This window comes from Hippichthys cyanospilos, chromosome 19, assembly GCF_059441005.1.
Source record: "Hippichthys cyanospilos isolate Australia breed blue-spotted pipefish chromosome 19, RoL_Hcya_1.0, whole genome shotgun sequence".
NCBI lineage: Eukaryota > Metazoa > Chordata > Actinopteri > Syngnathiformes > Syngnathidae > Hippichthys > Hippichthys cyanospilos.
Window position 1 is genome coordinate 15,279,604 of NC_142387.1, and position 15,557 is coordinate 15,295,160.

The 15,557-nt window shown below is 42.2% G+C and overlaps 1 protein-coding gene across 4 annotated transcripts in view; it reads left to right on the top strand.

Annotated features, from left to right (window-relative positions):
* LOC148408085 (RNA-binding Raly-like protein) overlaps positions 1–15,557 on the top strand; it is a 70,742-nt gene that overhangs the window by 16,580 nt on the left and 38,605 nt on the right. For 2 of the 4 annotated variants that reach the window (XM_088441893.1, XM_088441894.1), the window contains exons 4-5: positions 6,196–6,285; positions 6,393–6,652. In XM_088441893.1, coding sequence (XP_088298019.1) covers positions 6,196–6,285; positions 6,393–6,652 — 350 coding nt within the window. Of the gene's footprint in view, positions 1–6,195; positions 6,286–6,392; positions 6,653–6,713; positions 7,157–15,557 lie in introns of those variants that run through there. The other 2 variants (XM_088441895.1, XM_088441896.1) reach the window with 2 other exon arrangements.

Sequence of the window (15,557 nt, forward strand, 5' to 3'; positions counted from 1 at the left end):
AGGTTATAGTGTCTTTTTGGCAAAACATTGTATGCCTTTCTTTTGTTATCACCCGGATTGTCGGAAGTCTCTGAATAAAATATGCTTAGTGATAATACTACGAATGCTGTTCCTAAGAATTATAATTTAGTCATTTCCTTTTTTATTTCTTTTTTATCCAAAATTTGCACTGGTTAGATGTGTTTGGCTGGAAAAAAAAAACTCACACATGGTACAACATTGACAAAAGCGAGAACCACTCCTCGATCCTTTCCATTCGCCCATCTGTGGCGTTTTTCTTTGTATTTGACACACCGAAATCAGAGTATCCGTCCATTAAAAGTTTCGGATTTTTTTTTTTGCCGTGTTTTACAAGTTTCTCAGCTCTAACGAGCAGCTTGATCGTTTAAAAAAAAAAAAAAACGACAGGTGCACTCTCCCATTTCCCGCGTTGTGTTCCTTCACAGGAAGTTAGTCGTAAATAATTGGCGTCAAATGAGATGCAAATCCCCCGAAAAGAAAAAAGTCCTTAAGAGTCCCCGCGTCTTATCCGCTCAGGGTCAAAGTCGGATAACGAGCCGACGGGATGAGGGGTCGCGCCGGCCCGGGCGGCGTCCCGCTCGACCGCCGCGCCGCCAGCTAGCCGCCGGCTGCCGCTACGCTAGCCGCCGGCTGCCGCCACGCTAGCTTTTAGCCCAGGGGTGCCACGTCCATCATTACGGCGGCGCGTTAAGATTCCGGACCGCGCGGCCGCGCTCCAAACGCTTTCCGTCCGGTTGACAAAGGCGGGAAACGGCGCGAAATTGGCGAAGGGAGCCCGTTTCCTCCCGCCGGGCCCGGACGGAGGCGAACAGGTGCGGCGTCAGATTCCGGATGTTAATTAGGTTTGTCGGCGTAAAGAGCCGCTAATTTTGTTTGCCGGCACCGGTGGCGTTCCCGGCATGCTTTGCGCCGAGCGCTCTGCCAAAAAGAATGCGGGCGGGACTCCGCCGTTTCAGCGTCAATGGACTTTTAATGAGCGGCAATCGGAGACATAATACCTGTGATTGCCGCTGTTGCGCAATCATCCGAGGGGGGGTGATACGTTCCGCCCGTTTTCTGAAGTTAGAAAATGTCATAGCAGTTGGAGGAGGAAAAATATTTATTCCATAAAAAAAAAAATCTTCATTGTATCAGCAAAACAACCATAAAAATGAAAGATATATATAAATAAATTCAATCAATGTATTAAATAAATGGTGCCAGAAGCGCTAAAGGTTTTGTAAATAAATTAAAAGATACGTTTTGAATCAAATAACTTTTATTAAATGTATGCATTTATTTAAAATAAGTTTTCATTTGAATAGCATTACATTTGGTGATAGCAGAAACCTCTTAAAACTCAATTTGTTATAAATAAATTAATTCATCCAAATATGCATTTTGAAGAAATTAAATTACACCAAATTAATGTTGTTCTGAAAATTCAAATTCTCATTTGAATAACATTCAATTGCATTTGTTGATACCTGAAACTGTTCACAATATTTATTGATTATTAAATTGTAATGATGTTAAATTCTTAATTAAATTAAATGACATACATTAAATTAATTGATTTTTAAATATAAATTCTCCTTTTAATTTGATTTAGTGATACCAGAAGCGACTGAAAATTCACTATGAATTAACAATCATATCAATTAAACGATAATTTTTGTATACATTTCAATAAATATAATTTTGCATTTGAAGTACTTATTAAATTAATTTATTTATTAAATAGGAATCCTCATTTAAGTAGCATATATTGAATGGGTTTTTCTTGTATTTTTTTTTTTAAGTTCCGGTCGACGCGTGGTTCCCATTGGTCAGGCGACCTTGATTTCTCCCAAACAAAGAGTCACGGCGGAGGGCGCGGAGATAATGAAGCAACGTCGTGATCGATAGCGAGATGTCCTTAATGGCAAACTAATAAAGGGACAATGTGTCAGCGGGCGCCCGACCATTAATTCATCCCGCATCTCCGCGTCGGCTTGGCTCGCTCATGCTAATTGTTTCGTCTTCGTCCTTGGAAAAAGTTTGGGATTTTTCCGCCAGTGAGTGTGTGAAAACAATATCCGTTTTTTAGCTGATTTTTTTTTTTTTTTTTTAATCCATGGGATTAATGTTAAAAAAAGACCTCACATATAGTAAGTATGTGAAATGTACTTACGCCTACGTGTCTTACCGGCAGGCTGTAAATAAAGCGCGTCGCAAATGAAGGCCGCCAAAATATTAGGGACAGCGCCCAGGACTCTTTTGTCATGAACTTTAAAGCAAAAATCCTTTTAGCTTGCGCGCGGGAAAATCGATTCCCAAATGGGACCAATAAAATCACCAAAACAACAACCTTAAATGTATTTTGTTTTTAATACTATCCAAAATATGATATCATATTTTAATATGAACTAACGAAGCGCGCGGCGGTGTCCGTGTCTAACGATGCACGTATTTCAGTCTCACTTGTTCTGCCAAGGTCAAAAAATATCGCCGTCTCCGCCGCCGTCCGTTGCCGATTCCACTAATTAGTTTTTCATAAAATAGGAAAAAAAATAAGGGAAACGCACGCCGTAATAATTGTCGGAGGAAGCGGCGCGTAGCAACGCCACTCGTGGACTCCCACATGCCAAGCAACATTGTTTCTGGGTCGCTCGATAATATAAAATAATTACCATAACAATAATAACCGCTATTAAATCATTCAAGCCCAGACAGCCCTTTACCCTAATATATATATATACTGTGTATATATATATATATATATATATATATATATATATATATATATATATATATGCATGTATGAAAAACTGAATAAGTAGCCGAGATGGAATGTCTGTAATGACGTATAAATGCGTGTTTGGGATTGAATGGGTTTACTTGAATGGACGCCTGCGGAAACGAGGCGCGCCATCGACGCCACATGTAAAAAAAATGCTCACAAACAATATTTGTTGTTTTTTTTTCCGGTCCATCGTTCATCGGGTGATAGTTCTACTGTACAGTTGCACCGCAATTGAAACGCAACACGGTAATATAAGTGTAACACGAAAACAAAGCCAGCTAAGGGGTTTAACCTAGGTTATCGTACACCGTCATGTTTATCATCCCGCGTTTGAGAAATGCAGGGGACAAGAGTGCAATTAACAATCATGTCCACTAGATGGCAATATCATGCTTTACATTGGATTGGTGGATGTCGGTTCCCATTCATAACTGCCTGCCCTACAACTATAAAAGACGCATTCCCGTCATTCGCCGGTCCGTGGGCAAAACGGGCGTCCGTCGGCGACTGATAGCCGCGCAGAGCTGGATGGGATCAAAAGGCCGAGGTTTATGTGATTGTTTATCGCGCTAGCTACATAATTGCGGGAACGCGGCCAAGCCATCAGCTGCTAAGGCTTGATTTGATTTCGCCGTCGTAAGTATATAAGCTCGCAAATTCCCATGACGAGCAAAAGCAGCTAACGACATCCGTCTTTTTTTATGCCCTCGCGCCGCTAATTGGCGCCGTCGTCTCGTCGTCGGGAAACGTTTTTGTAATTAAACCAATCGCTGATTAATAGAAAGGAACAAAATGTTTTTTCAAGGTGCCTTATTTGTCTTGTTGATTTTTGTCTTTTGGCTGGCTGATGTTGATTACGCGCGCGCCTGTGTCGCCGCGCGCTCGTTAAGGCCGCTTGCGCGCGATGATTAGTAATAAACGAGGCCGCTCTTAATTAGACGCTACACGCTTAAACGGAGTTTGCTTAAAGAATCCATTTTTTTTTGTTGTTGTTGTTTGGACGCCGCCCGGGATGATGCTAGCGCTTACAATTACGTTGATGAATGTAAAGTGGCGGGAATAAATCATCACTGACTTTTTGATAGCCCTAAAAAACATCAAAATAAATAGACGGCGGACAAACAGCTTGAAGCTAACGTCGCCGCGCGTTTGATTAGGCAAATAGGGATCTTTGACGTCTATAGCCGTCGATGGCAGTGAATGAGTTCAATGTTCTTAAGCAAAATGGCAGATTAAGTCATGGCAGTATGATTTTTCTGCGAGTAATTAACTCATTCACTGCTTGCCCAGTAAAAATAGATTCTTTTTATTTTATGTCCACAGTCATCAATGGCGGTGAATGAGTTAGAAATATAGAGAAGAGGCAACTGTTTTATAATTGTTTAATTATAAATTGAATTTTTTTTTTATTTATGATATCATAAAAAAATGGAAAAAAAAACCCACTAGGGACCTGAAATTTCCAGCAGATGATTAAAACAAGTAATTTTTCAAAATGCACCGATTCTGACATTTCTACATGATTGCAGGTGGACGGACAAGATTTTGTGTACAAAAGTAATAATTGTCCAAATTTTGGACCATAGAAAAGCATTATAATTACAATTTTTGAGATGCGTTTTAATAGGATTCACAACATTGATTTTTTTTTTTTTGGCGATTTTTGCAACATTCCGTTATGCGGCGGTCAAACTATGTCAGCAAACAGGAAATTCTTTCTTGACCTGTGTTTCACCTCAAGACACTAGGTGGTAGTAGAGACCACTTAAAGTGTCCTCGTCACTTCAGAGGCTACTAAGACAGTGCGTTTTTTCCATTTTTTGATGGTGTTTATAAATTTACCCGACATAAGCATGGAAAGAACTGACGCCACTGAACAATTTGAGTGTTTGAAGGCAAAAAATATATTCATAAACAACTTTAATTACTACGCCTTGTTAAAAGCGTATAGTTTTGTGTGTTCACGAGGGTTAAACAAAATGTGTGGAGGGTCATCATTGTTTTTCAGCTAAATGGAAAAAAAAAAAAACAAAGAAACGGGTAAATAGCTCCTGAAAAAAAATGAAACGGCGACGGTGCGCCGTACGAGTATTCATCCGTCGAGATTTGATTCTCATGTCATGGCTTTTTAATGGCATCTTGAATTTGCGGCAGCTGACTGCTTCCACGCAAACGTCTGTCTGCTCATTTATTCAACTCACCTGGGACGCGCATGCCGTCGCGCTTGTTCGCTAGCTAGCTAGCATGCGGGCCCGGCAGCGGGGGCGACCGTGCGTTATCGATGCCCCTTCTTCGGACCCGTCCCGCACGGAATCCCCCCGACGCCTCGGCCTTTTCATCCGTCATCGGAACAAAGTGACTCCGCCCACCCCGTTGTCCCGGACCCTCGGAGGGACATCACCAGGTCTGCCGGGACGCGGCGTGTCGTTAAAATGAATGCGCATCGAATGAGAGAAACTTAAATGGATAGATGACTCTTTATTCATCCCATACTGTTTCTGAACAGAGCTGTATTTCACTTATGAACACAGTTATTGTGCCTATTGCGCATTTTTATCACAATCTCCAAGTTGTAGAAGTAATAAACAGAATTAGCGGTCATTTATGTGAGAAAAAAAAACCTTCAGTAGGGATGATCGATAGCACTTTTTCTGTCAAGTTGAGTATTTGTATTGGTACAAGTTGGTCCAAACTTCTTTTTGTATCCAATCCAAACAAATGTCCGATAGAAAGGCCAGAATGTCCTTTACTGGGGACGCTTGGACTTACTAAGATTGCTCCACTGAGTCAAAAGATAGAGACAAAAAAATGTTCAATACAGTGGACACAAATGAATAGGCTGGCTCCCAAGAAGATATGGTGTTCCGCAGGGTTCAATTTAGGGGCCCCCGCTGAGCACACTGGGGCGTAGTAGGGTGGATCAAGTGTGTCAAAAGACAGAGACCAAAAACAAATGTCCACTGCGGTGGATATAAATAAATAGGCTGGGTCACAGGAAGACATGGTGTTCCACAGGGTTCAAGTTTAGTGCCCCTGCTGAGCACTCTAGGACTTAGTAGGATGGCCTTAATGAGTCAAAAGACATAGACCAAAAAAAACTTGACAATGTCAGCCACCCTTTGGTATCTTGTTATTTCATTATTTGCATTACAAAAATCATTAAAACAAAAAAGAAAACGTTAAAGAAAAATGTCAACTGCAGTGGACAGAATTTAATCGACTGGCTCTCAGGAGGATATGGTGTTCCTCAGGGTTCAATTTTGGGGCCCCTTCTGAACACTGACAATGAGTAGGGTAACCCGAGTGAGTAGCCTTTTTTTTTTTTTTTTTTTTCTTGCGTGTGGGTCGGACCGAAAAGCAAATAGCAAAATAACAGGTCCCGTTTTGCTTTTTTCCTCTCGGTTGCGAAGCCGGATTTCCGCCACCGCACATTGAGACATCTCAGCGTCAGGACCGGGGACAGCGCCGCTCGGCCCCCTCCAACCTCAACCCCTCCGTCGGTGCGCAAACGTCTGCATGCTGGTACCTCGTCGCCCCCCCCCCCCCCCCCCCCCCTCGAATGTAACACCCCCCTCCTCCCCTCCCTCCCGGCTTCCTGTCCAATCAGGTCCCTCGAGAGCCCAGGGGAGAAAAAGCGCATCCGGCGGATGGAGCGCTGGCTGGCGCGGACGAAAGCGAGGAGGTAGCGCGCACTTAGACGCATCCGGGCGGGCGCTGGCGAGATATGGCGCCATAAGGACTATCTCCTTCACCTCCCCACGCCAGCCGGCAGGTCACATGACAGCAGAGCGCACGCACACGCCGCCGCAGAGCCCCGACGTCCGCTCGCTCGCTTTTTCAACAGCCGCCTTTTACTCCCCACGCTCGGTGAGTACATTTTTTCATCCCCCCCCCTCAACCCTTTTTTTTTTTTTTTTTTTTTTTTTTTTTTTGTGCTGCTGGTGTTGTGTGAATGGAGCATTGACGTACCAGTGGTGTTTTTTTTTTGTTTTTTTTTCTTCAAGTTTCCAGCATGCACTTGTTTTGCCGCCTCGCCACACTTTGCTTTCCAGGCTCGACAGCCTGCAGACGTCTTTAGTGTTTTTTTCTTTTTTTTTTTTCCAAGAGACGTTTTTTTTTTTCTTTCTTTCTTTCTTTCTATCTTTATTTTGATTTCTTTGCGGGCTCTTGTGCTTTTGGTGTGCGGCCGACTTCTTGGCGGTCCCGTTTTAGGGGACCCGGGTGGACTTTTCTTGCAAGCCGAGCGTCGCGGGTTCGTGTTTTCTCGCCGTCATTTTTTTCTTCTGCTTTTTGGGATTATTTGATGCCGGGCGGACTGTTTTTCTTTTGCGCGGCCACACGGATGAACAGACGTCCCCCCCTCCCTCGCAGGTATCAGATGTTGTATTTGCACAGAAGGTGACGCAAAGCCAAGCGAGGAAAAAAAAAAAAAAAAAAAGAAGCACCTGTGGCTTTTATTTTGTAAAGCCGGGCTTTTATTTTGTCAATGTGAGTGGAAGGTTACCTGACGGCGAGAAGGTGGCACACGAGCGGACACGTCATTAGGTACACCTGATGACACCCCCATGCAAATGTTGCGTGAGGCTCACTTTCGTGGTCTGCTTTGTTTGGGGGAATTTCATGAGCAGCGGGCAAAAGTTTGGAAACACCCCTTCATTCACTGTTGCTTCATTATTTCAAACTGTGCTTGGAATAAATTCAATTATTTGGTGGACATAAAAAAAAAATACTTATTTGGGATATATATATATATATAGTATTTATTATTATTTATAATTATTTTCAGAAACATTTTTGTATTTTTTAAATATTTTTTATTTTTATATATAGATCTCAAATACATGATTTTACGTGAATTTTTCAAGAGTCCAGGTACTTATTTACAGTAAACTATCTTTTTCAGATTTTTTTTTTTTTTAAGTGCTAGGCTAAAGAAGTGTATAAAAATGATGCGTTCATGACCATTTGAATATGGAGTTTTCAAATTTTTCTTTTATTACAGTTTATCCGTACTATGGCTCTAATATTTATATATATTATATATATTTGTATATATATATATATATATATATATATATATGCTAAAAGCCTTCCGGGACGGTCTCCAGCTCCTCCGCGACCTAAATCAGAAGTAAATATGAAAAGACGAGTAGCTACACAATGTCGATAAATCTCGTGTTGGCACGCGTATGTCTGCACTGGAATGTTTCTTTTTCTTCTTCTTCTTTTTTTTTTGTGTGTGTGTGTGTCGACGCCAGCCGTGTTTAATCAGCTTGAACGGCAACCTGGTGCTGAAGTCTGATTCGCTTTGAACGCCAGATGTTCCAAATCGTACATCTTCTCTTTTTTTTTTTTTATTTTCCCTCCGAATCACCTTCCCCTCTGTGGTTTTGTTCTTGTGGTTTGCCAACAGAGATTGCCAGGTGTTATGACGAGATTTTTGTGACTGTGCTCGTCCCATGTGTATAAAATCGTAGCTTAGTGTCATGTTTTTGTTCTGGCAGTTGTTCTCAACCTTTTTTCGATGCCATACCCCTTGTTTAGGCAAGTACCCCCAGAGTGCAATGCCGTCCCCGATTTATCGAAATGTCACTAATGACAATACAAAACAGGATAAAACCAAATAAAGGCTATTATTTTGAAAAGGGCTCACTATGACACAGTCTGTCACTAATTAGCTTCTTATTCCAATTAATTTGCTCTTGAATTGAAAGTTTAAATGCACTGCTTCTATCACGGCGTTAAAAACTCAAACAAAGCAGATTTAATGATACATGCAGTAGTCCCGTTAAAATCTCCCGCAAGTGGTGTACCCACATTTGAGAACACCTGGCTTTGAATAGTCTTTCCTGCTCTCAAAAATATCATATCGATATCACTTTGAGGATATAATTAAAAAGGTTTGTTCCCTGAAAAGAGGCCAAGTATGCTTGCTTCAAGCTGTTGATTTAGCCTTCCTTTCTATTTGTGCAGCTGACACTCAGAAGAGATCTCAACATTGCATATTTAAAACGTTTATTTACATTTGAAAAGTCTAGGAATGTGCAGGGATTGGGCTGATAACGGTTTTTAGTACCGTATTTTCCACACTAGAGGACGCGCCGGATTATAAGTCGTACCTTCAATGAATGGTTCATTTTAAACCGTTTTCACATATAAAGAGCACCACATTATAGTATCAGTCTGTTAAAAGCGGTATCAAAGAAGAGCCCGCAGCTAGCTTACCGCTAACATATTATGCTGAACACATGCTATATTATGTGCTAGTTAAAATGAGCATTTATTTGACTTTTTGTCATTTGCACACAGAAAGATGATATGTTGTACTTTTTTTTTTTTAAACTTTTTTCAGTTTCGCGGGGCTAACCCCAGCCAGGCGTGGTCCCCAAGGGCCAATTAGTCACATTGGCAGCCCCGAATTTCATCATTTCCGGACATCTCTCCAAACCCTGCACTCTAGCTAAGCGTTGCGATAGCATCTATTACGAGCCCCCCTCCCCACCATACTTATCCTCCCTGTGGACCGCTTCCTTGTTATCTGGGCCCAGACCGGCGCTGGTCGGGAGAAATAAGATATAGCCTATATGTGGCTCTTTCTCCGCGTGTATGAATAAAACATCTGGAGAAAGCAGCTTGTTGCGCAAGATGTGCCGTTGCTTACAGTCTGCAGCTATGATTTTGTGTGTGTGTGTGTGTGTGTGTGTGTGTGTGTTGGGGGGGCGGGGGCACTTCTATATGTGTACCTCACAACAGTATACGCTTATGTGAGAAACTGGTTTGTTTACTTAGTGCAAATCATGAAAGATACCGACGGTGGCAGGTTTTGTCCGCCGTGTGGACATTTGGTTTTGGTCTATATCTTTTGACTCTTTCCATCCTACTATGTCCCAGGCTGCTCAGCAGGGGCCCTAAAATTGAACCCTGTGGAACAGCATTTACTCCTGATATCCAGCGTATTAATATTTGTCCACAGTATTGAACCTTTGTTTTTGGTTTGTATCTTTTGACTTGTACGAGCTACCGTACTAAGTCTTGGTGTGCTCAGCAGGGGCCCTAAAATTGAACCCTGTGGAACACCATATCCTCCTGAACACCAGTCTATTCACTTTTTGTCCCTTGTATTGGACATTTGTTTTTGGTCTATACTTTTTGTCTCGTTTGACTTACTGTACTAAGTCCTAGTGTGCTCAGCAGGGGCCCTAAAATTGAACCCTGTGGAACACCATTTCCTCCTGAGACCCAACCTATTCATTTGTGTCCACTGTATTGGACATTGTTTTTTGTCCCTATCCTTTGACTCACTCAAGTGACTCTACTAAGTCCTAGTGTGCTCAGCAGGGGCCCTAAAATTGAACCCTGTGCAACACCACATCCTGCTATCCAGCTAATTAATATGTGGCCACTGTTAAGAACATAGCTGTTTGGTTTTCATCTTTTGAATATTTGGTTTTTTGTCATGTCTCGTGTTTGGCTGGAACGTAATTAACTTTGCCGTCTGCCGAAAACCAAATGGACGCAACATGACTGAAGGCGCACTGGGCGAGAGCACGCGCTTCCTGTCGCTGTCCCAATACTTTTGCGATGTATTTCTTTGCGCGGCTCGCCGGGTTCATCAAGTCCGCGCGCATAATCGATCGGGCCGAGCTGACAGCTTCCTGCAACGGGGCCACGTCGCCCGCTTCTGAGGCGCCGTTAATTTATTCATTGCGTTGGTCTAATCGCGCCGTTCATCACATTATGTCAAGTAGCCGCGGTAAAAAAAAAAAAAAAAAAAACACCGCAAATTAGTTGCCCGCGTCACCTATTGATCCGACCCCTCTCCATTTCCGTTGCGACTGTTTGGTTGGACTTGAACTGGAATCGTCGGCATTTGTGTCATTTTTGTGTGTGTGTTTGCACGCATGAGCTGAGCGCTGTCATAAAAGTTTAACTGCGATATGCAGATTAGCGGCAAACAACATTTTACTGCTTGTTACACCAAATTGGACTCGGTTATGTTATATTATCTTACACGTATTAAACCCAAAGAACCTCATTCGGGTTTACTGTTTAATGAAATGCTAATTACGGAGCCGCTATCTCGGCCAATATAGTCAAGTCCCGTTTACGCTCGCCTAATATCGCTTTGAAAACAGGAAAGGAAGACACTCTCTCCGTTGTATAAGCCGCAGAATGTGCAAGCTGTTACTCATCGCGCCCAATATTGTAGAAACGCCAAAATGTTTAAACAAACATTATGGAATTTGCCTAGCTTCATGCTCATAAATAATTGCAAATGCCATAGCAAGGCTAACAGAAATTTCCACGGATGTTAGAATCATGTAATAGCAAGTATTTGCTATGTTACACTCGGGCCTAAGGAAAAACAAATATTTGAATATTTATTTATTCTCCGGTAATTCTGGAATATTGCAGTTTTAACTAGAAAAATACATCCAATGAACACTTATAGATTTATTCACAAATTGTAAAATGTTCAGACAACAATGTTGTATACTAATTTTAAATCGGATTTAACATAAACGCAATATTTATAGCTTGTGTAACCCCAATTCAGCAAAATTTTAAATGGTTGATTTATGTTTTTAATTGCCAAATTAACTGCATTAATTCAATCTGATTTCTTTATACACACAGAGCAACAAAATGTACAACGGGAATACAAAAAAAAAAAAAAATGTATTCTGTTTACACTGTGTCCCTAGCTCAGTGCTGCCGGACATGTTGTGGCGCAATGCGGTACTACAAGTAGATGCTCCGCTAACCTTTGATATTCGCATGCTTGCTGTGATTACATCAAAATAATAATAATTGAAAAATATCTGCACTACAACCGGTGTCGACTTTTAGGTCATGTGATGTGCGTGTAAACATAAATAAGGCTGTTCTATAATTAATATTGATCGTTGCTTTGTAGCGACGGCCTCAAGGGAGAAGGCTCAAGGAACGGTTGCCTAGACGACGGCATGACTGACAGGCAGCCAGGTCGCCGTCATTCGGTGGAAATCGGGCAAACCGGGGGTGGGAAAAAAAAACAAAAACATTGTTCGCGAGCAGGTGTCGGGAAGTGACGGGAACTTCCTCGAGGGGGGAACTCCGAGAGGCTCTGGGCCTCGCCTGCCAAAAGGCTCCCGCGGGGATCAGCTGGAAGTGCGGCGTTCCCTGTCAAGTGTTAGGACGCATTTGTGCGACTGTTTTGTGGCATTTTTCAAGCTGTAAGCGGGTGAGAGGGGGTGCGCCAATTCTAGTCCACTTGCTGAACTGGGTGCATGGCTTTAAAATCTTGAGAAAAGCAGACAGGGTTTGTTTTAAGGTTGTTCTTTTTTTTTTCATAAGGTTGTTTTTTGGGAAAGGGGGTGTGCTAACTGTTGATGGGGGTGCGCCAATTCTAGTCCAGATGCTGAAGTGGCTTGGCTTTAAAATGTTGAGAAAAGCCGACAAATTTTGCTTTTCCTTTTCATTTAAGGTTGTGTTTTGGGAAAGGGGGTGCGCCAACTATTGGTGGGGGTGCATCAGTCCTAGTCCAGGTGCTGAAGGGGGGCGCATGGCTTAAAAAAAATTTAAAAATGGACTGGCTTTATTTATTTTGGCTTTTTGCTTTAAAGTGGTGTTTCGAAAAAGGGGTGCGCCATCTGTTGGTGGGGGTGTGTGATTATAAAGTTAGCAAACAGTTTGTCAAGTTTTTTTGTTTTGTTTTTTCTTTTAAGGGGGGTTTTCAGGAGAGAAATCTTGCACCAACTTTTATCCAGAGGTTAAATATGTGCGGCTTACGTAAAAAAAAAAAAAATTTAAAAGGCAATGATTGACTTATCTAGTTTGTGAGCGAGCAGTTGTGCCCCAAAGGGGTGCGCGGATTAAAAAGATGTGGAAATGACTGACAGACCTTTATGTTACACCCCCCCATATCTGTTTGAAAGGCAGACAGGCTTATTTTGACTTTTTTTCAAGAGTGTGTTCAAGTGCAAGGGGGTGCGCTAACTTAATATCCAGTTGTTGGAGGACCCTGTGGCTCAAAAGGAATTGGAAAATACTTCGACTTTTTTATGACTCTTAAAGCATTTCTGAAGAGGTGTGTGTGACAACTGTTTTGTAAATGTTGAAGGGGGTGCGTGATGGAAAAGAATCAACTGTTCATGCGCCAAAAGGGTTGTCAAATTAAAAAGATTTGGAAACGACTGACAGACTTTTTTGTATCATCACAGAGTCAGGGGGTGAAGGGTGGGTTTTTTTTTTTAGGCAGACAGTTTTTGTTTTGACTTTTTTTTAAGGGTATGTGTTAGCATTAGGAGGTGCGCCAACTTTTGTGCGGATGTTGAAGAGGTCTGTGGATTATTTTTTCCGTAAAAGACTGACACACATTTTTGATACTCTTCCAGTGTTTTGCAGAAAAGAACAGGATGTGTCATCTGTTGACTAAACATTGAAAGGGGTGCGATACATAATAGAGTTTTGAAAGGCTACAGTCAACTTTTTTACTGTGTCTGGGAGTAAGGAAGGGTGCACCTAACGAGTCCGCAGATTAAAAAGATTCGGAAAAGACTGACAGATGTATTTGTGTGACACTTTTCAAGGCTCTGCGGGGAAAAAGGGGGGTGCGTCGGCTACTGTCTGAATGTTGACAGAGTGCATTACCCCGAAAAGCATTTTTAAGACTTGCAGGCTTAAGGGTGTGTTCACATTAGAGGTCCGCTGTTGTCCAAATAGTGGAAAGACTTGGAGACATTTTTGTCAAGGGGGTGCGCCGACTTGAATCCGCACTATGTATGCGAGCTATTTCTTGCGGAGTCACACGCGCTGGTGAAGGTCCCGACCTCGATTTGTGCCAGCGGGAAGGCTCAGGTGCAGCTAGCGAGACGCGGCTAGCCGGCTAGCCCGTGGCTGTGCGCACCCCCCGGGGCGAAAACATGTTTCCCTTCAAAAACATTTGGCGAGGACAGTGACGTTTGGAATTCTTTTCAAGTCTGACTCTCCTGACTTGTCCTCGCCTCCATCTCGTGATGTCTTTTGTGCGTGTCCGTGTGATTATGTCCCTCTAAGCTTAATCTGCGTTTAAGGACAAAAAAACATCTGGCGCACCAAAGTTGAACCCCGCGAATGTTTTACGGCGACAATTAGACCCAGTTTCCCGCCGCGCCGTCCGATGAGCTCGTTGACGTCTCGCGGCCACGAGAAACGATTCAGTCATTTCTTCATCCATCCTTATTGATTTCTTTTATCTTCTCGTACTTTTTCTTTCCGCTTTTTGACATCTGAGAAGAATCTTTTCTGAGTGTTCAACTTCAACTGTACATTTCAGAAGCGGACAGAGAGGGACTATATATACATATATATAGGGACTGCGCACTCCTGCTATATATATATATATATATATATATATATATATATATATATATATATCAACAAACAATAGAATGATTGAGTTTATGTTCTAGTTGCTGCATTTCTTGGAGTTTATGGTGGCATTATAATATGGTTCAAAATTTCCATTATAAATATTTTACAGAAGATTTTATTCCATAAGAGCAAATTAATTGGAACATGAAGTAGCTGACGCAGCTCTTGATTTCAAGTCTTTTTTGTCGTTTTTTTGTACATCATTTAAAAAAATGGTCAGAACCACAGTTATAGTGCGTAACCGGTATATTATTTTGTGTGTCATATGTGTTTTTAATATGTTTAACATGATGAAACTGGCCCCGCCCAATGCCAATCCAACGCGGCAATAATCAAAACTGAAAAAAGTGCCGCCGCGCTCGCTTTCGGCGCCGCGTTAGGGAATCCAGAGGTAATCACGCCCATTACGGCGCTGGCATCCCACACGCAAACGAGCGGTAATCGCGGACACGGGTTCCGGAATATTCTGCCAAATGAGCTCTTCCATTCAGCCGGGTGGCTCCCGTCCCGGCCCGCGCTAATTAGCTCCGCCGCCGGCGCGCCTTCGAACAAATTCAAAAGCCCTTTGGGGCTGGGCTTTTGGTCCTCCCCCGAGAGAGGGAAGGGGCGGCGAAACGCAAGATCGGGACGCGTCCGGCGTGAAAGCCCCGACGCCATATTTCTCGCGCTCCAGCAACTTGTCCAATTGGGACTATTACGCAACCTTCCCCGGACCGAACAAAACAAATACGCGCCGTGCGGAATTCACCGACATTTCATTTTCAGCGTTCTTTTCTGCTTTAATTGGATTTTTCCGTCTTGATAAACAAAAGGCTCAATTCTACGCTGCTTTCATAATGAAGAAATCAATATTCGCTTAAAATATTACGCTTGTGGTATTTTGACCATTTTTGGGTCTTTTTTTTTTTTTTTTGCCCTACATCATTCTCGCAATATTTTAGGCAAGGGGCTGCGCGCTTCTGCTAGTGGGATAGCCATTTTGAACTTTGACATGTTGTCACTCTCTGGGTGAAATTTCAGCTCCCTACTGGCTTTTTTCAATGCTTTCCCTCATCATGAAAAGATAAATTCCTCCTCATTTTACAAAGATCCAGATGTTGGGACAAAAATTCTTGTTTTCCAGATATTTTATAAGCATTTTTGACATTTCTGAACTCAAACTGACATTATGAAACAACCGGAGAGCTAAATTTCATCACGCGTTTCCAAATTTTAAACATGTTTTTCCCTCAGCCGAAATTTCATAAAAAGACGACATTATGGAATTCACACATTATGAAATAAAGCGAGTGACAATTTTCATAATGTGTCAAAGGGTTCCAAATTTTGAAGATTTTTTTCCCCCCCTCAGCCAGAATTTCATAGGTAGATGACATTA